We start from the raw sequence: 19,926 nt of genomic DNA on the forward strand, positions 1-19,926 counted from the left end.
AACAGACTTCCAGCACGGATTCCGTTCGACTTCCAAGGTACGACTGTATGGGGAAGTTTTTAAAATGCTTAATGTTTTATTATGTCTTTATATATGTTGTTGTTGTTTTTTATATAATTTTTTATTAAGGTTTTCAAAATATTACACAAAGAAAAAAGAAAAATACAAAATACAAAATAAAAACAGTTAAAAACAATTCAATCTTTCCATGTCTTACCTTTCATTTGCCTGTTCCCCGGACCTCCTCACACCTCCCTTTTTTGTATCCATTTCAATTAGTTGGTTCAGCAAATCCTTTCCCTCTTTGTTTTTATCCTAATCTTTAGTCTTAATATATTATAACTTTAAATTATCACCTATTAACATTCCATTTTTGCACATCTTTTTAACATTACTGCTAAAAACCACTTAACTTCAATCCAACATCATTCTAACATTCATTAATTTTGCAGTATTTTTGTAAATAGTCTTTAAATTTCTTCCAATCTTCTTCCACTGACTCTTCTCCCTGGTCTCGGATTCTGCCGGTTATTTCCGCCAGTTCCATATAGTCTATGTCTTTATATATGTTGGAAGCTGCCCAGAGTGGCCGGGGCAACCCAGTAAGATATGTGGTGTATTAATACTTAGTGAAATTATCATTATGGAACGAGACGTCATTGGAGAAACGTTGGAGGGTATGAGATATATAACAGTGGTTTTCAACCAGTTTGCCGTGGCACCCTGGGGTGCCTTGAAGGATGGTAAGGGGTGCTGTGGGCAACCCTGGCCTCTGTCCCCTTTTCCTTCCCTCCCTCCTCTGATGCCCTCTCGCGTCTCGGCCTCCCAAAGGCTTGCACAACTGTTTGTTGCAGCGGCCCTGGCTGTAAGCTCCGTAGGCGAAAGGTGCCTCTGGGGCTGGCCAGGGGGTGCTGGGTGCCAGGAACTGAGGCGGCCTCGGAGTAAGCAAGCAAGTGGTTGAGGGAGCCCAGCCAGCCAGCCAGTCAGTCCACCAGCCCCTGCTTTTGGGAATGGACAGACAAGTGGGAGGCCGGGCAGGCAGGCTCTGTGCTGGCCTACCTTGTGCCTGCTGTGTACAATGCCTGCCTGGCAGCTGAGTGCCCAGTGCTGAAGGAGAGCCGTTGTGCCATGCAGGCCTGGCAAGGCCCGCTGGTGCCACCCAAGGTGCCGGCCTCACGTTCTTCTTTGGCCAGTCTCCGTTGGGCCACTAAGGCTGGGGGCACCCTCTTTCCAGGCTCCTGTGGGGCAGTGTGAGGAGGCACCTCTCTCTGGGGCCAGGGGGGCAGCTCAGAGACCAAGGGCGGCAGCAGCGGCTGACCAGAGGACTCACAAGGAGAGGAGAGGAGGCTGAGGGAACGCTCCACAAGGGAGGGTGTTTGAAAAAGGGAGAGAGGCTGCCAGCTCTGCAAGCAAGGGGTGGCATAACTGGGCTCCTGAGCCCCACAGGGTTGCAGCAGAAAGGATGTAGTTGGTCAAGGGAGCTGTGGACTCAAAAATTATTTCGGAGACACCGTTGAGGCCAAAGAAGAAGGAGGAAGACTCAGAAAGGTGGAAAACCTCTGGCATGTAATCATTGAATTGGGAGGGACCCTGAGGGATGCCAACCTGAATAAAGTATGGGGGGCGCAGGCCCACATGATGCAGTGCCCACATTGATCACATGATGTAGTGTGCAATAACAACAACAACAACAACAACAATAATATATTTATATCCCCCGCCCATCTGGTTGGGTTTTCCCAGCCACTCTGGGCGGCTTCCAACAGAACACTAAAATACAATAACCTATTAAACATTAAAAGCTTCCCTAAACAGGCTGCCTTCAGATGTCTTCTAAAAGTTTGGTAGTTATTTATCTTTCTGACATCTGGTGGGAGGGCGTTCCTCAGGGAGGGTAACACTACCGAGAAGGCCCTCTGCCTGGTTCCCTGTAACTTGGCTTCTTGCAGGGAGGGAACCGCCAGAAGGCCCTCGGAGCTGGACCTCAGTGTCCGGGCAGAACGATGGGGGTGGAGATGCTCCTTCAGGTATACTGGGCAGAGGCCGTTTAGGGCTTTAAAGGTCAGCACCAACACTTTGAATTGTGCTCGGAAGCGTACACAACACCGTTTGAATGGCAATGCTTATCAACTTGGGGGGGGGGGTGCCCCCTAAAATATTTGATTGTGGGGGCCAAAGCATAGTTGGCTCCTATGTTGAGGGTCAGCTAGTCTAAGCCCCTGCTAGGGAGGAAGAGGCAGCTGCCCAATATGGGGATCAATCCTGCAACCTTGGTGTTGTCAACAATCACACTCTAACCAACCGAGCTCTCCAGCATTGTAGAAGCCCAGAATTGTCAAGGGACCCCAGGGGGTCATCTAGTCCCACCCCCTGCATTGCACAACAGATGGCGCTCTAGGAAAAAGGTAAAGGTGCCCCTGCCCGTACGGGCCAGTCTTGACAGACTCTAGGGTTGTGCGCCCATCTCACTCAAGAGGCCGGGGGCCAGCGCTGTCCGGAGACACTTCCGGGTCACATGGCCAGCGTGACAAAGCTGCATCTGGCGAGCCAGAGCCGCACACGGAAACGCCGTTTACCTTCCCGCCAGTAAGCGGTCCCTATTTATTTACTTGCACCCAGGGGTGCTTTCGAACTGCTAGGTTGGCAGGTGCTGGGACCGAGCAACGGGAGCGCACCCCGCCGCAGGGATTTGAACCGCCGACCTTTCGATTGGCAAGCCCTAGGCGCTGAGGCTTTTACCCACAGCGCCACCCGCGTCCCTAGGCGCTCTAGGAAAGTTTTACTAATTTTACAATTAAATTTACAGTATCAGATTATTATTGTGGGCTCCCCACAGGCATTGGGCCGGCTACTCTTGCTGTTTTTGAGCTGCTTGATTGGATTTTTATGCCGTATAAAGCATAGCAGTAACAGACTGTTAGAATTGTGGAGTTAGAAGGGTCTGAAGGGATCTGCAGGGACGCGGGTGGCACTGTGGGTTAAACCACAGAGCCTAGGTCTTGCCAATCAGAAGGTCGGCAGTTTGAGTCCCCGTGACGGGGTGAGCTCCCGTTGCTCAGTCCCTGCTCCTGCCAAGCTAGCAGTTTGAAAGCATGTCAAAGTGCAAGTAGATAAATAGGTACCGCTCTGGCGGGAAGGTAAACGGTGTTTCTGTGCGCTTCTCTGGGTCACCAGAAGCAGCTTAGTCCTGCTGGCCACATGACCCGGAAGCTGGACGCCGGCTCCCTCAGCCAGTAAAGCGAGATGAGCGCCGCAACCCCAGAATCGGCCATGACTGGACCTAATGGTCAGGGGTCCCTTTACCTTTACCTTTAAGGGTCATCTAGCCTACCCCCTCAAATGCAGGAATCTTTTGCCTTGAATCCACGACCCTGAGATTAAGATCCTCATGCTCAGCTGGTGAGAGTGTGTTTCTGATAACGCCAAGGTTGCAGGTTTGATCCCCGTATGGGACAGCTGCATATTACCACATTGCAGGGTTGGGGTCCATTCCAACCATTCCATGAGTCTATATCTAGCCTTGGAGCATAGCAGACTTTGCTTTTCATTCCCTGCTTCTCCACTGTGTGGACAGGATGGGCTCCGTTTGGCCTCACCCAGACTCACTCCTCTTCTCAGAGCTGGATAAAACTTGCAGACGTCGGTTCGAGTCCTACCCTCCAGAGCAGGAGAAAACAAGCTGCCTTTTGCTCTAGGGAATATTCTCCAAGCGTGAAGCTGCCTCTTATCATACGCCGGGTGTCACAGAAGCAAAGTGGACGCGAGATTTTTCCACGCCTCGTTTTTGCAACAGCCTCTCTTTTGTTTAAATCGGGCATTTGCCCAAATTACGGCTTTAGGCTGAAATCCTGTTTTCTTCATTCCGGGACTCTTCTCCTTAAGTCACCCCTTTCAAACAGCTTTCCTTTCCCACCACAGTATCATAGAGCTGGAAGGGACCTCAAGAGTAATCCAGTCCAACCCCCTGCAATTCAGGAAGCTCAATTAAGCATCCATGACAGCTGGCCATCCAAGCTCTGCTTAGAAACCTCCAAGGAAGGAGAGAGGTCACTCTGCTCTTCCTGGCAGAAAACTCTTCCTGATGTTTAGCCAGAATCTCCTTCCTTGCAACTTGAATCAATTTGTTTGGGTCCTACCCTTCAGAGCAGGAGAAAACAAGCTTGTTCCATGTGACAGCCCTTGAGATATTTGAAGATGCCGATATTATCTCCTCTTTTTGAGGATAAACTTACCCAGCTCCCTCCTAAGGCTTGGTTTCCGGACCCTCCATCATCTTGGTCGCCCTCCTCTGCACATCTTCCAGCTGGTCAATGTCCTTCTTAAATTGTGGTGCCCAGAACTGGACACAGTATTCCAGGTTTGGTCTGACGAAGGCAGAATAGAGTGGGACTAAGACTTCCCTGGACCTGGACACTAGACTTCTGTAGATGCAGCCTAGAAGAGCGTTAGTTTGTTGCTGTTGTTTTGCTGCCGCATCACACTGTTGACACATGATAAGCTTGTGGTTCACTGATGCTCCTAGACCCCTTTCACATGAGCCACCAAAACAGAGGACAGAGCTGAGTGCAACTTCAGCAACAAAGAGTAGACATGAACATGAAATTTATTACGGTCAGAGACCAGCTTGAGAAACACAAACGGTACTACAATCCCAGTAGCAAAACAAACATTTAACTTACAATATACAACAACGGATTTTAAGTTTAAAAGTGTGATAGGCATATAAACACATAAAAACTTTAAAATAGACTACCTTAGAGAAATGACCCAAAGTCGCCTGTGGATCCGGGTTTGGGAATTTTCTTAACTAGATTGAATCGGGAGATGGTCTGCGCCTACAGATCTGTGCGCAGAATCTGGCAACAATCCGCGTTGCCTTGTGGCCTTTGCCTAACAGGAGAAGATAGAATTTTTGCTTTACCGGGAGATCAGCAAGCCTCACCAGCAGGAGGTCAATGGTTTCTCTACGTAAAAGGGACTTCTAAAAAATATGTGTTCAGGGCTTCCTATCTCCCCCAATGGACAGGCGCAAATTCTCTGGTCACATGGGACTTTTTAAAAGGACCCTTCCAAGACCGGCGAGGGCAGAGCAGAGCCTCTGGCAAGTGTGAAAACCCTTCTTGCATTTTTGGATACAAGAAAAAAGAGATATGTTGCTGGTGATTTCTACAATTTTGTAGTCGGGGCACCTTAAGCAGTCCTGTTGTCTCTCGGTGTCTATAATTCTTTGCCTAACCATTGCTTTTGATGAAGAGTGAAGAAATCATTTTCACTTCTTGGGGGCTTTTAAGCAGAGGTTGGATGGCATCCAGGTGGACTTTTTGAAATGTCTGGGAAAACCTGGGAACATGACAGCCCAATTTTCCTTTTAAATTGGTAAAAATGTCATTCTTACCCCCTCCCCAACTTTGCCCAACTTTTGTGTCTGTATTTTCACTTTATGAAATATGGCAACCTTACATCTAGTCCAGGGGTCTGCAACCCGCGGCTCCGGAGCCGCATGTGGCTCTTTTACACCTTTGCCGCGGCTCCGGGGCGGATACTAGCGAGGGGAGGAGGCACATTGTGCGCCCCGACACTCCCCACTGTGGCGGGCGCTGTACTGGCTGTGACATCGCATGGGGGTGGTGCATGCGTTAGTCACACACCGTCCCGACATCACCTTCCCGCCCGCCAGCTACATTGTAAGGGGCATGTACGCTGGTCACTGCATTGAAAGGGGGCATGTACGCTGGTCACTGTTTTGAAGGGGAGTGAAGAACACACACACACAAAAAGGTAACTTGTTAATTTAACGTTTATTTCTATGAGGAGGAGTAATTCTGAGGCGTCAAACAAAGAAATAATAAAAAAGTGCCAAAAAAGTTATTTTTATAATGACGAGTTTTGCGGCTCCCAGTTTTTTTTTCCTTCGGAAACGGGTCCAAGTGGCTCTTTTTGTCTTAAAGGTTGCAGACCCCTGATCTAGGGATTCTCTTTGGGTTTCCCCCACCCGGTTGAGAATCAAATCCTTCGTCCTAGCTGAGAGAAGAGCCAGCCTTAGCTCCCTGGGCCTCATCCTGCCTTCTCTCTTTGCCTCCGGCAGGGGAGCAGTTTGCCATCTTCCGGAACTCGGATGGGAAAGTTTGTGTGGTGGATGCCTATTGCCCTCACCTGGGCGCCAACCTGGGTGTCGGAGGCCAGGTGGTGGGCAGCTGCATTGAGTGCCCGTTCCACGGCTGGCAGTTCGATGGAGAGAGCGGCAAGTGTGTCAGGATTCCGTACGCCGAGAAAGGTGAGCCCCCTTTGCCCATCTTATTGAACCCTGAACGTGTTTCGCACCTGGGGCCTGGAAGACAGGGGGCGGCTCAGCACTTTGGGGACCAAGGGGGGCAGCCCTCACAGGGGGGGCGCGCAAGGCCATGTGGGCACAGACAAAGCAGAAATCCCTGAAGATAAGCAAGGTAAAGGTAAAGGGACCCCTGACCATTAGGTCCAGTAGTGACCAACTCTGGGGTTGCGGCGCTCATCTCGCTTTACTGGCCAAGGGAGCTTCATGTGGCCAGCATGACTAAGCCGCTTCTGGCGAACCAGAGCAGCGCACGGAAATGCCGTTTACCTTCCTGCCAGAACGGTACCTATTTATCTACTTGCACTTTGACGTGCTTTCAAACTGCTAGGTTGGCAGGAGCTGGGACTGAGCAACAGGAGCTCACCCTGTCACGTGGATTTGAACCGTCGACCTTCTGATCAGCAAGTCCTAGGCTCTGTGGTTTAACCCACAGCGCCACCCGCGTTCCTCAAGATAAGCAAAGGTTCTGTTAAAACCAGGAATGGGAGGCAATTAAATGACTCCCCCAAAATCCCAAGTCCCCACCACAGCCTCAAACTAAGGCCAGGACAATGACCTTTGACACAGGCACCATATTACACAACAGCAAAGAGGCTCAGAAAAGCAGTCTATAAAATTGTGGCAATAAGCAGATAACATGAATTGTACTGTTTCCCCAGAGTATCCAACATAGAATCAAATCGCCCAAATTCAATGGTTTGATGGATTTCCTTGGTTCCTATGGCTAATGACTCCCCCCCAGCTGTAGGGTGGCTGAATGGGAGGAGGCAGGCAGTGGCATCGCAAGGTGGGGGCAGGGGGGCAGTGCACCCTGTGTTCCATGTCTGGGAGAGTAACAAGATGGCATTCTGTGGGGTGCTTGCCCTGCCGCCCTGGCCCGGGCGCAGCGGAGTGAGCAGGGCCTTGCAGAGCCAGTCAGAGGCCCGGGCCAGGTAGATAATGTGCCCCCCCCTTTTATTTACCCTGGGGATAACTGAAGCCTTATAAATAAGTAAGTATATTTTCACAAAAGTTATGGTGACAAATAATTTTATTTCAAGGCTTGAACCGTATCTGCATATAAAGAAAAAATGGAAAATATAGATGAATATGCTAACCGAGGCTCCCTTTGGAATCGGAGGCCCGGGCCAAGTGGCCCATATGGCCCCCCCTCTGTCTGGGCCTGGGCGCAAGCCGACATCATGCCACCACCGCCGCATGTGGAGGATCCTCCGTTCACGTCTACAGCCACAAGCAGAGGATCTCACCAACGTCCGTACGGCTCTTAGGTGGCGCCGGTAGCAAACTGCTATGTACAACGCATGCGCGGTGTCGCACGCATGCGCTGTGCGTAGCGACACCGCACATGGGCTGTACATAGAGGTTTGCCACCGGCACTGCTGGAGCGCTGTACAGATGGTGGTGGGATCCCTCTGCAGCCAGCAAGAGCCACTTACGGCGAGCGGGGGGGCCCCCTTCCCAGCCTCCCTCCCTGCCCGCCTTGCCGTAAGCGGCTCCCGCTTTGCCGCTTTATAGCGAGGGAGGGGGGCAGAAGGGAGCCGTGGCTCCTGAGAGGACGCAGCTTTGCCAGCGCCCCAGCAAGGCGGCATAGCTCCCCCCCTCCCCTGACGGCTTTGGGTACTTGGGAGTCTCGGGCGTGGGGGCGCAGAGGCGTAGGAAGGGGGGTGGACATTGGGCCCCAACTCCCAAGCTGTGATGTGGGGAGGGGTGACCAGCTGGGCTTGCTATGCCTCTAGAAGCAGGCAGACTCCAGAGGCCCCACGGTGTGCCCTGCCCCTATGGAAGCAGGTACTTAAAAGGTGTCAGGAACGAGGATGATGAAGAAGGGTGGGCAGTGGTCTCATGTTTCTACACACCAAACACTTCTTTTCTTTTCTTTTTTTGAATTTGCGTTTTTTTTATTTATTAACATTCTTATATTACATCGGTAAACGTTGTCATATTACATTACAGGACTTACTATAATATAATTTCCAACATGTATACATAAATTATATACGAATTATATACCTAGAAGGAAAATGAAACAAACAAACAAACAAGAACAAAGAGAAAAAACAAAAACAAAATTTCCCCCCAAAATCATATACATACCAACACACTAGACTCCCTGTCTTTCCCATCGTATATTCCTTTTTTACAAATGAATGTACTCTTAATATTGTATATTTCTTTACATATTTCTAATACATATATTTCTAATACATATTTCTAATATATGTATTTCTAATACATTTCTAATACATATTATGTATATTTCTAATACATTTCTAATACATATTATGTATATTTATAATACATTCCTATATCAATATAGTCTTATTTCTCAACTCATTCTCACTCCAACGTCAATCAAATGCTAGCACAGATAGCAAATCTTTACTTTATTTTTGAACATATGTTTTATATCTATCCCACTTTCCCATTAATTTTTGTTTTGAATTGCTTTGTTTTGTTTTGTTTTGAATTTGTTAACTGCGCCATTTCAGCAAATTCTTGTAGCTTGTCATGCCAGTCCGTTATTGTTGGGTCTTCTTCTTCCTTCCAAACACACCAAACACTCCTACGGACATATCTGTGATGTATCGAGGATGCTGTTGATAAATGTGTTATGGGAAATGGAGAGAGGTCTTAAAAGCTCACGCAACCCTATGCTCGGAGTTCCTACTCTTGGTGTGTTTGAACCTTCCTGCAACAATTAAAGATCAGGTTTACTGGCCGCCATTTTGCTCCTTTAACTTGGCTGGAGACTCCTCCTTTTGCTGACCAAAGGGACCTGCAGGGAGTGGCACCCCAACGGGCTGGACCATAGCTGTCAACTTTTCCCTTTTCTTGCGAGGAATCCTATTTGGAATAAGGGAATTTCCCTTTAAAAAAGGGAAACGTTGACAGCTATGGGCTGGACAATGGAGTAATCCGCACCCCAGGATTTTTCCTTATCAGTTCGCAAGCACACCGGAAGCGCTGAACATGGATGTATAGCTGGGTTCATCTGAGCTCTCTGGCCTCCATCTGAATCAGGAGACACTGGGCTGCCTCTGATGCCCGCTCCCTCTCCCCGCAGTGCCCGAATTCGCCAAGATCAAGGTGTGGCCGTCGTGCGAGGTCAGCGACATGGTCCTGGTCTGGTACCACTGCGACGGCATCGACCCGACGTGGCGAGTCCCTGACCGCGAGGAGTTCCTGCCGCGCCCGTGCCCCTTCCGCGGCCTCACCGAACACTTTGTCAACGTGCACATTGAGGTGCTTGCAGGGGCACAGCCAGGCAGGGCGCTGTGACGAGTCGGGGGTCCCGAGGGAGGGGGTGGGCAGGCGTCACGGCATGATCTGATGGTGGCACTTGGTAAGGCTCGGTGGCAGGATTTGTGCGGGGTTGGAGAGTGTGTGGAGGGGAAGCCCATGCAGAGCAGAATAATAATAATAATAATAATAATAATAATAATAATAATAATAATAATAATAATATCTTTAAACCCTCCCCAGCCACTCTGGGCAGCTCCCAACAAAATATTAAAAACACGATAAAACTTCAAACATTAAAAACTTTCCTAAACAGGGCTGCCTTCAGATGTCTTCTAAAAGTCAGGTAGTTGTTTATTTCCTTGACATCTGAAGGGAGGGCATTCCACAGGGCGGGTGCCACCACCGAGAAGGCCCTCTGCCTGGTTCTCTGTACCCTCACTTCTCGCTGTGAGGGAACTGCCAAAAAGCCCTTGGCGCTGGACCTCAGTGTCCAGGCTGAGTGATGGGGGTGGAGACTCTCCTTCAGGGATACTGGGCCGAGGCTGTTAATGTTAAAAACATATCAAAGCAACCGTCTACATTTGGAAAGGCATGCTCAAAATTGTCTTCTACAATTATGTTGTAAAGTCCAGCAGGACTGATTGTTTTTTTTTTAACCTTTATTGTTGCACTGAACTGGCAATGGGAGATTTCCTTGAAGCTTGAAATTATTTTATTCTGGACCGTTGGATTTGATTCCTTAATGGGTTGTCAACAGCCTGGAGATTTTTTCCTTTAAAATATAAAGCGCTATAGAAATGAAATTGTTATTATTGTTATTATTTATAATAATATCATTGGTGGAAAATAGCAAATAATAATAATAATAATAATAGTAATAAATTTCATTGGTAAAAAAAAGGGGGGGGACTGTTTAAGACCAAGCCAGCCCCTTGGAAGGGGGGGCTTGGAAGGGTCTTTGGAGGTTGTGGAGTCTCCTTCTTTGTTTTGAAGCAGAGGTTGAATGCCCATCTTGGATGTGCCATCCAGTTTTTGAACAGGGAAGGGCGGGGCATAAATAAATATTATTATTATTATTATTATTATTATTATTATTATTATTATTATTAGTTTGAGTGGGGGTTGGGCTGGATGACCTTTGGGGGGCCCCTTTCCAACCAGCAGAGGCTCTGCAGAGTTCCAGGCAGCTCTGTCCTTTCTCCATGCCAGGAGATCCCAGAGAACGGAGCGGATACGGCCCACCTCTCCTTCCTCCACCGCCACGCTTTCCTGAGTGGAGCCGACCTGCGCTACATGCACTCCCCTTTCTGGACTTTCTTCCGGCACCACTGGCAGGTAAAGGAGGCTCTCCCAGCGGGACCCAGCGTCTGAAGCACAAATATCATTCCTACATTGCCGGGGGTTGGAGCAGATGACCTTTGGGGGACCATTCCCGCTCGACAACTCTCTGATTCTATGAAAGGAGGGTTGGGGTTACCTTGGCCAAGTTGAACGCCAAAGTCAATAATTTCTAGCTCGGTTACTAGTGGAAGAAAATGAGACTCCCAAACTCTAGGTGGTGGGTTCAAGCTCCATGCTGGGCAAATGTTTCCTGCTTTGAGCGGGGTTGGACTGGATGACCCTTGCAGGTCCCACCCAATAGCTCAGTCGGAAGAGCATGAGACTCTGTATCTCAGCCTCAAGATTCCTGTCTCGCAGGAAGTTGGGCCAGATCACACTCCCAACTCGGCAATTCTATGACTCTACCATTTTTCTACCACAGGCAGATTGGCACCCTGATCCGGAGCCCAACGCGCACTGTTCCCGCTTGCAGCTGAAGCACAACATCACTCTCTTCGGAAAGCACTTCAGCTTCATGGACCTGAGAGTTTCCGCCTGGCAGGTACAGTCTGTGGCGAGGAGAGGCTGTAAGAGGATGGTTTGTAGGCTGTGTTCTTTCTCGACTTTTTCTAGGGTCATCTGGTTCAGCCACACACACACACACACACATGGCAGGAATCTTTGGCCCAAGGTGGGATTTGAACCCATGACCCAGAAATTAAGTATCCTAGAATCACAGGACTGTAAAGCTAGAGGAGATCCCAACCCCCTGAATCTCAGCTATTACATCCCAGAACAGAGATGAAAACCCAGAACAAAATTGGGTCATAGCTTTTAAACACAATGCCCGACCCCTTAGCCAAAGACCACCTGAAAGCATCATACAAGCATCACAGAAAGAGGAGGGGAAATGCGAGAGTATGGCTTGTCTCTTGTCATGGATTTGTAGAGTTGTCATCTAGTCCAACCCCCAGCAAGCCAGCTGCCCCATACAGGGATTGAAACTGCAACCTTGGCGTTCTCAGCCTCATCTTGCGTGTCAAGACCCCGCAACCACCCACCCGTTGATGAATAAGACACAAGGATATTAGGTTAATGTTATTGGGCAAATTTAGGCCACAACTATTGGCTTAGGCATTGGAATTGACCTGACTATATGACAGCATCTTAAAAAGCAGAGACATCACCTTGCCAACAAAGGTCCATATAGTTAAAGCCATGGTTTTCCCCTCCTTCGTGGATCACTGCCTTGCCGTGGCGAAGGGGCTTGAATAACTCAGAGAAGCTATGAGCTATGCCGTGCAGGGCCACCCAAGATGGACAGGTCATGGTGGAGAGTTTTGACCAAACGTGATCCACCTGGAGCAGGAACTGGCAAGCCACTCCAGTATCCCTGCCAAGAAAACTCCATGGACAAAGGCAACAGGCATATAAAAGTTATGACGCTGGAAGATGAGCCCCTCAGGTCGGAAGGCGTCCAACATGCTACTGGGGAAGAGCGGAGGGCAAGTACAAGTAGATCCAGAGCTGATGAAGCGGCTGGGCCAAAGCCGAAAGGACGCTCAGTTGCGGATATGCCTGGAAGCGAAAGGAAAGTCCAATGCTGTAAAGAAAAATATTGCATAGGAACCTAGAATGTAAGAACCATGAACCTGGGTAAGTTGGATGTGGTCAAAAATGAGATGGCAAGAATAAATATTGACATCCTGGGCATCAGTGAACTAAAATGGACGGGAATGGGCGAATTCAGTTCGGATGACTATCATATCTACTACTGTGGACAAGAAACCCGTAAAAGAAATGGAGTGGCCCTCATAGTCAACAAAAGAGTGGCGAAAGCTGTACTGGGATGCAATCTCAAAAATGATAGAATGATCTTGATACGAATCCAAGGCAGACCTTTTAACATCACAGTAATCCAAGTTTATGCACCAACTACTGGTGCTGAAGAAACTGAAATTGACCAATTCTATGAAGACTTACAACACCTTATAGAAGTGACACCAAAGAAGGATGTTCTTCTCATTATAGGGGATTGGAATGCTAAAGTAGAGAATCAAGAGATAAAAGGAACAACTGGCAAGTTTGGCCTTGGAGATCAAAACGAAGCAGGGCAAAGGCTAATAGAGTTCTGTCAAGAGAACAAGCTGGTCATCACAAACACGCTTCTCCAACAACACAAGAGACGACTCTACACATGGACATCACCAGATGGGCAACATCGAAATCAGATTGATTATATTCTCTGCAGCCAAAGATGGAGAAGCTCTATACAGTCAGCAAAAACAAGACCTGGAGCTGACTGTGGCTCAGATCATCAGCTTCTTATAGCAAAATTCAAGCTTAAACTGAAGAAAGTAGGAAAAACCACTGGGCCGGTAAGATACAATCTAAGTCAAATCCCTTATGAATACACAGTGGAAGTGAGGAACAGGTTTAAGGATTTAGATTTGGTGGACAGAGTGCCTGAAGAACTATGGATGGAGGCTCGTAACATTATACAAGAGGCAGCAACTAAAACCATCCCAATGAAAAGGAAATGCAAGAAAGCAAAGTGGCTGTCCAACGAGGCCTTACAAATAGCGGGGGAGAGAAGGCAAGCAAAATGTGAGGGAGATAGTGAAAGATACAGGAAATTGAATGCAGATTTCCAAAAAATAGCAAGGAGAGACAAGAAGGCCTTCTTAAACAAGCAATGCAAAGAAATAGAGGAAAACAACAGAATGGGAAGAACCAGAGATCTGTTCAAGAAAATTGGAGATATGAAAGGAACATTTTGTACAAAGATTTCCATAATAAAAGACAAAAGTGGAAAGGACCTAACAGAAGCAGAAGACATCAAGAAGAGGTGGCAAGAATACACAGAGGAACTATACCAGAAAGAAATTGATGTCTCGTATACCCCAGGTAGTGTGGTTGCTGACCTTGAGCCAGACATCCTGGAAAGTGAAGTCAAATGGGCCTTAGAAAGCATCGCTAATAACAAGGCCAGTGGAAGTGATGATATTCCAGCTGAATTATTTAAAATTTTAAAAGATGATGCTGTTAAGGTGCTACACTCAATATGCCAGCAAATTTGGAAAACTCAGCAGTGGCCAGAAGATTGGAGAAGATCAGTCTACATCCCAATCCCAAAGAAGGGAAGTGCCAAAGAATGCTCCAACTACCGCACAATTGCACTCATTTCACACGCTAGCAAGGTTATGCTTAAAATTCTACAAGGCAGGCTTAAGCAGTATGCGGACCGAGAACTCCCAGAAGTGCAAGCTGGATTTAGAAGAGGCAGAGGAACCAGAGACCAAATTGCAAACATGCGCTGGATTATGGAGAAAGCTAGAGAGTTCCAGAAAGACATCTACTTCTGCTTCATTGACTATGCAAAAGCCTTTGACTGTGTTGACCACAGCAAACTATGGCAAGTTCTTAAAGAAATGGGAGTGCCTGATCACCTCATCTGTCTCCTGAGAAATCTCTATGTGGGACAAGAAGCTACAGTTAGAACTGGATATGGAACAACTGATTGGTTCAAAATTGGGAAAGGAGTACGACAAGGCTGTATATTGTCCCCCTGCTTATTTAACTTATATGCAGAATTCATCATGCGAAAGGCTGGGCTGGATGAATCCCAAGCCGGAATTAAGATCGCCGGAAGAAATATCAACAACCTCAGATATGCAGATGACACAACCTTGATGGCAGAAAGTGAGGAGGAATTAAAGAACCTTTTAATGAGGGTGAAAGAGGAGAGCGCAACATATGGTCTGAAGCTCAACATCAAAAAAACGAAGATCATGGCCACTGGTCCCATCACCTCCTGGCAAATAGAAGGGGAAGAAATGGAGGCAGTGAGAGATTTTATTTTCTTGGGCTCCATGATCACTGCAGATGGTGACAGCTGTCACGAAATTAAAAGACGCCTGCTCCTTGGGAGAAAGGCGATGGCAAATCTAGACAACATCTTAAAAAGTAGAGACATCACCTTACCAACAAAGGTCCGTATAGTTAAAGCCATGGTTTTCCCAGTAGTGATGTATGGAAGTGACAGCTGGACCATAAAGAAGGCTGATCGCCGAAGAATTGATGCTTTTGAATTATGGTGCTGGAGGAGACTCTTGAGAGTCCCATGGACGGCAAGAAGATCAAACGCATCCATTCTTAAGGAAATCAGACCTGAGTGCTCACTGGAAGGACAGATCGTGAAGTTGAGGCTCCAAGACTTTGGCCACCTCATGAGAAGAGAAGACTCCCTGGAAAAGACCCTGATGTTGGGAAAGATGGAGGGCACAAGGAGAAGGGGACAACAGAGATGGTGGGACAGTGTTCTCGAAGCTACCAGCATGAGTTTGACCAAACTGCGGGAGGCAGTGGAAGACAGTAGTGCCTGGCGTGCTCTGGTCCATGGGGTCACGAAGAGTCAGACACGACTAAACGACTAAACAACAACAACATATCTGACTCCTGCCCGTCACGCAGGGAGTCCAGCAAGGGTCAACCACTGGTAGGGGGAAACCCCTTGATACAAACCAACTCGAGCACCCCCTGGGTTCCCGACGGGGTCGTGCCATGGCCCTAGCCCAGTCCCGGACTTTGGACAAGATCCACACCCCCAGATTCCTTTAACGGAATACCCTTAAGCTTGGAGGGGCAGGTGATGGCCACACCTCCCCTCCCCCGTCATAAGATCAACCAATGCCTAACCACCAAACCTTACAAAGTTATGACGATTGCTACGAGGTAGGAGAAAACCAAATGGCCCATTTGCCAACTGGAAAAATTCCCTCAACGGTGACCAACCAAGGTCCATAGTGAGACCAAATTCGAAACCTGAAAATAGGGAGGAAGGGCAGGAGATCAAGGAAGCGAGCCAAGAGGAAGCTCCCTGGCTTGTACCTCAGTTTAAATGGGGCCCGGCCACGCCACGCCCCAGCCAGCGGATTGGCTGGCAGGAGAATGACATGGCTGGGAACCTCCAGGGGATGTAGGACTTCGCCCCCCCCCCCCCGCCCATTGAGGGGAGTGGGTGGCCATGTGGTCCACCACAACTCCTCCCCACTGGGAAGTGGAGCGGATCTCTCACTAATGGAGCTACAGTGGTGCCTCGCAAGACGAAATTAATCCGTTCCGCGAGTCTCTTCGTCTTGCGGTTTTTTCATCTTGCGAACCACGGCTATTAGCGGCTTAGCGGCTTTAAGAAAAAGGAAACAAACCCGACGTTTCGTCTTGCGAAGCAAGCCCATAGGGAAATTCGTCTTGCGAAGCACCTCAAAAAACAAAAAACCCTTTCGTCTAGCGGGTTTTTCGTCTTGCGAGGCATTCGTCTTGCGGGGCACCACTGTATCAATATGTCTTTTGGTTTGTAAATTTGGCAAGAAGGACCCAGGAGTCTTCCTCCTTCCCTCTTCCCCTTTCTTTCTCTCTTTAAATTTTTATTTATACCTTTCAGATTTCTGCATTTCACTGATTTTACCATTATTTTGACATTTCAAAAGTTGACTTCCTTCCCTCACTTTCTGCAGTTCCTTAAATTTATTTTTAATATCTCCTGCGTGTCCAAATTCACTTAATTTGTTCATTTATTCACCTTCTTTAAATATATGCTCTCATGAAACTGCAGGTTATTACAACGGCCTGCCAATGTTTATATCTGTTTACAATGTAGGTATCTGTAAAAATTCAGTAAGGTTTTGCCTTTTCTGCGTAAGTTTTTGTATCCATTCTTCTGATGGGACTTCTTCTTTCCATTTCTGGTCGAGTAACATTCTTGCCGCTGTAGTAGCATACACGAATAAGTTTCTATACAGTTCAGGTAGTTCTGTCCCATATTCCCAAGAGATTTTTATTTTTACGAACGATACTTTAATCATCCTTTTCATTTCATTATATATCATTTCCCAGTAAGCTTTAACCTTACTACAAGACTACCACATATGCTAAAAAAACCTTCTTTCTCTTTACATTTCCAACACTGATTTGATTTATACATTATACTCTCTCTCTCTCGTTCAGTGACCTGGCCAGGCTGGTTGAAGGCACTATGCCTTGCCCTCCCCAAGGCAGATACTCTTTCTGGCTTGGCTTGCTATGTAGGTCAGAGGACCAGGATGCCTCTGAACAGCAGCAGCTGAGCAGCAGACTGTTGAGTTGGAAGGGACCCTGAGGGTCATCCAGTCCAACCCCCGTCAAGGCGGCTGTCCCAGATGGGGTTCGAACCTGCAACCTTGGTGTTCTCTTTTTCTTTTCTTCAAATAATTTTTATTGTTTTCTTTACATAATCTTTCTTTCCATACAATCCATACATTCATCAAAATAGAAACCCTTTTGCTCTGCCGGACTATGACTTCCCTCCAGTTGGTATCCCTTATCACATTTTTTCGAAGGGGCAGAGGAACCAGAGACCAAATTGCAAACATGCGCTGGATTATGGAGAAAGCTAGAGAGTTCCAGAAAGACATCTACTTCTGCTTCATTGACTATGCAAAAGCCTTTGACTGTGTCGACCACAGCAAACTATGGCATGTTCTTGAAGAAATGGGAGTGCCTGATCACCTCACCTCACCTGTCTCCTGAGAAATCTCTATGTGGGACAAGAAGCTACAGGTAGAACTGGATATGGAACAACTGATTGGTTCAAAATTGGGAAAGGAGTACGACAAGGCTGTATATTATCTCCCTGCTTATTTAACATATATGCAGATTTCATCATGGGAAAGGCTGGGCTGGATGAATCCCAAGCCGGAATTAAGATTGCCGGAAGAAATATCAACAACCTCAGATATGCAGATGACACAACCTTGATGGCAGAAAGTGAGGAGGAATTAAAGAACCTTTTAATGAGGGTGAAAGAGGAGAGCGCAAAATATGGTCTGAAGCTCAACATCAAAAAAACGAAGATCATGGCCACTGGTCCCATCACCTCCTGGCAAATAGAAGGGGAAGAAATGGAGGCAGTGAGAGATTTTACTTTCTTGGGCTCCATGATCACTGCAGATGGTGACAGCAGTCACGAAATTAAAAATCAGCCCTGAGCGCTCACTGGAAGGACAGATCGTAAAGCTGAGGCTCCAATACTTTGGCCACCTCATGAGAAGAGAAGACTCCCTGGAAAACACCATAATGCTGGGAAAGATGGAGGGCACAAGGGGAAGGGGACGACAGAAGATGAGATGGTTGGACAGTGTTCTTGAAGCTACCAGCATAAGTTTGACTAAACTGCTGGAGGCTGTGGAAGACAGGAGTGCCTGGCGTGCTCTGGTCCATGGGGTCACGAAGAGTCGGACACGACTAAACGACTAAACAACAATCACATTTTTTTCGAGTATTATATTCTCACATTCTCATATATTCTATTTTACATTGTAGGAGTTACTTCTAGTGATTTTAAGTTTTTACAACTGTCTTTTAAATACTCAGTAAATTTACTCCAATTGTCCTGGAATCTCTGGTCGTCCTGGTTCCGGATCCTTCCTGTCAATTTGGCTAAATCCGCGTAGTCTGTCATTTTCGGCTGCCACTCCCCAATGGTAGGAACCTCTTGTGATTTCCCGTTTTGAGCCAGCAAAGTCCTTGCAGTGGCTGTGGCATACATGAATAGCCTTTGGTTCTTTCTCCTTTCTCATCAGACCAAGCAAAAAAAACAACAACAACTCTGGTCTTTTGGAGAAGGTATATTTTAATATTTTCTTTAGTTCATTGTAGATTGGCTCCCAGAATCTCTTCACTTTATCACAAGTCCACCACGTATGATAAGCTTGACAGTCCATGAGGTTGCCTCCAAGCTGGTTGACAGTCTCTCTCTCGCCCCCTGCAGGTGGGGCCCAGTTTGGTCTTCCTCGTCCTTCGGTTTCCCCTCCTGGGCCAAGGAATCATCGTCCAAAGCGTCACCCCCGTGCAGCCCCTCATGCAGCAGGTGATCCACCGAATATACTTCCAGAAGAACGTTCCCGTCTTCATCGCCAAGATGATCCTCCGGGCAGAGTGCAGCCAGGTAGGGAGTGCCAGCAGGGGGCACCCAAGCCGTGGGTGGGGGGAGAACGAGACCTTCCCGGGGGCTGGAAAGCCAGCCAGACCTGCGCCCCTGACGAAGGGGTCAGGCAACATCAGAAACGCAGGGAAGAGAATCGCCAAATGGCACCTTCAACCTGGGTGATGGTCGGCCCTGAAGAATGTTGAGGCACAATTTGTTTTTGCAGTGAAATTTATACTAACAATAATCTTGGATATATAAGCGAATTGCCAAATGCCACCTTAAGCATCGGTAACAATGGCCAACATGGAACGTCTAGGTGCCTTTTAAAATAATTGATTAGTATTACAGTCAAACCTCGGTTGTTGAATGTACAGTGGTACCTCAGGTTACAGACGCTTCAGGTTACGGACTCCGCTAACCCAGAAATAGTACCTTGGGTTAAGAACTTTGCTTCAGGATGAGAACAGAAATTGTGCTCTGGCGGCAGCAGGAGGCCCCATTAGCTAAAGTGGTGCTTCAGGTTAAGAACAGTTTCAGGTTAAGTACGGACCTCCAGAATGAATTAAGTTCTTATCCTGAGGTACCACTGTACAGTCAAACCTTGGTTGTCAAATGTAATCCATTCCGGAAGACAGTTCGACTTCCGAAACGACAACCGAGGATCAAAAGGCGGTCGGCAAAGTCAATGGAGAAAAAAAGGAAAAAAATCCCCGGAATTCGAAAATCGTTCGAAAACCAGAGCAGTTACTTCCGGGTTTTTGGCATTTGGGAGCTGAAACTTTCCAAAAGGGAGGGCGTTTGGGAGTTGAGGTTTGACTGTATTTTTAATAATAATTTCCACTGTTAGAAACTCATATACATAAGCGAGTCACCAAATGGCACCTTAAACCTGGGTGACGCCTTACACTGTGGAATGTTTAGGCACTTTTTTTGCTATTATTATTATTGATCTGGGGGGCAGCCAGTTGGAGATGTAATGCGCCAACCTGGCACCCTGAGATTTCGGCGTGGTTGCAAGTGGGCCTGCGTCTGTGGTAAAACGCAGCTGGTGGATTTTGAACCCTGG

General features: G+C 47.6%; 1 protein-coding gene across 1 annotated transcript in view; it reads left to right on the forward strand.

Annotated features, from left to right (window-relative positions):
* Positions 1 to 19,926, forward strand: part of LOC114592320 (cholesterol 7-desaturase nvd-like) — a 31,817-nt gene that overhangs the window by 10,291 nt on the left and 1,600 nt on the right. Inside the window, exons 2-6 of the mRNA XM_028720406.2 lie at positions 6,086 to 6,274; positions 9,396 to 9,574; positions 10,784 to 10,909; positions 11,337 to 11,456; positions 18,702 to 18,878. Coding sequence (XP_028576239.2) covers positions 6,086 to 6,274; positions 9,396 to 9,574; positions 10,784 to 10,909; positions 11,337 to 11,456; positions 18,702 to 18,878 — 791 coding nt within the window. The remainder of the gene's footprint in view (positions 1 to 6,085; positions 6,275 to 9,395; positions 9,575 to 10,783; positions 10,910 to 11,336; positions 11,457 to 18,701; positions 18,879 to 19,926) is intronic.

The sequence above is a fragment of the Podarcis muralis genome, chromosome 2, assembly GCF_964188315.1.
Source record: "Podarcis muralis chromosome 2, rPodMur119.hap1.1, whole genome shotgun sequence".
NCBI lineage: Eukaryota > Metazoa > Chordata > Lepidosauria > Squamata > Lacertidae > Podarcis > Podarcis muralis.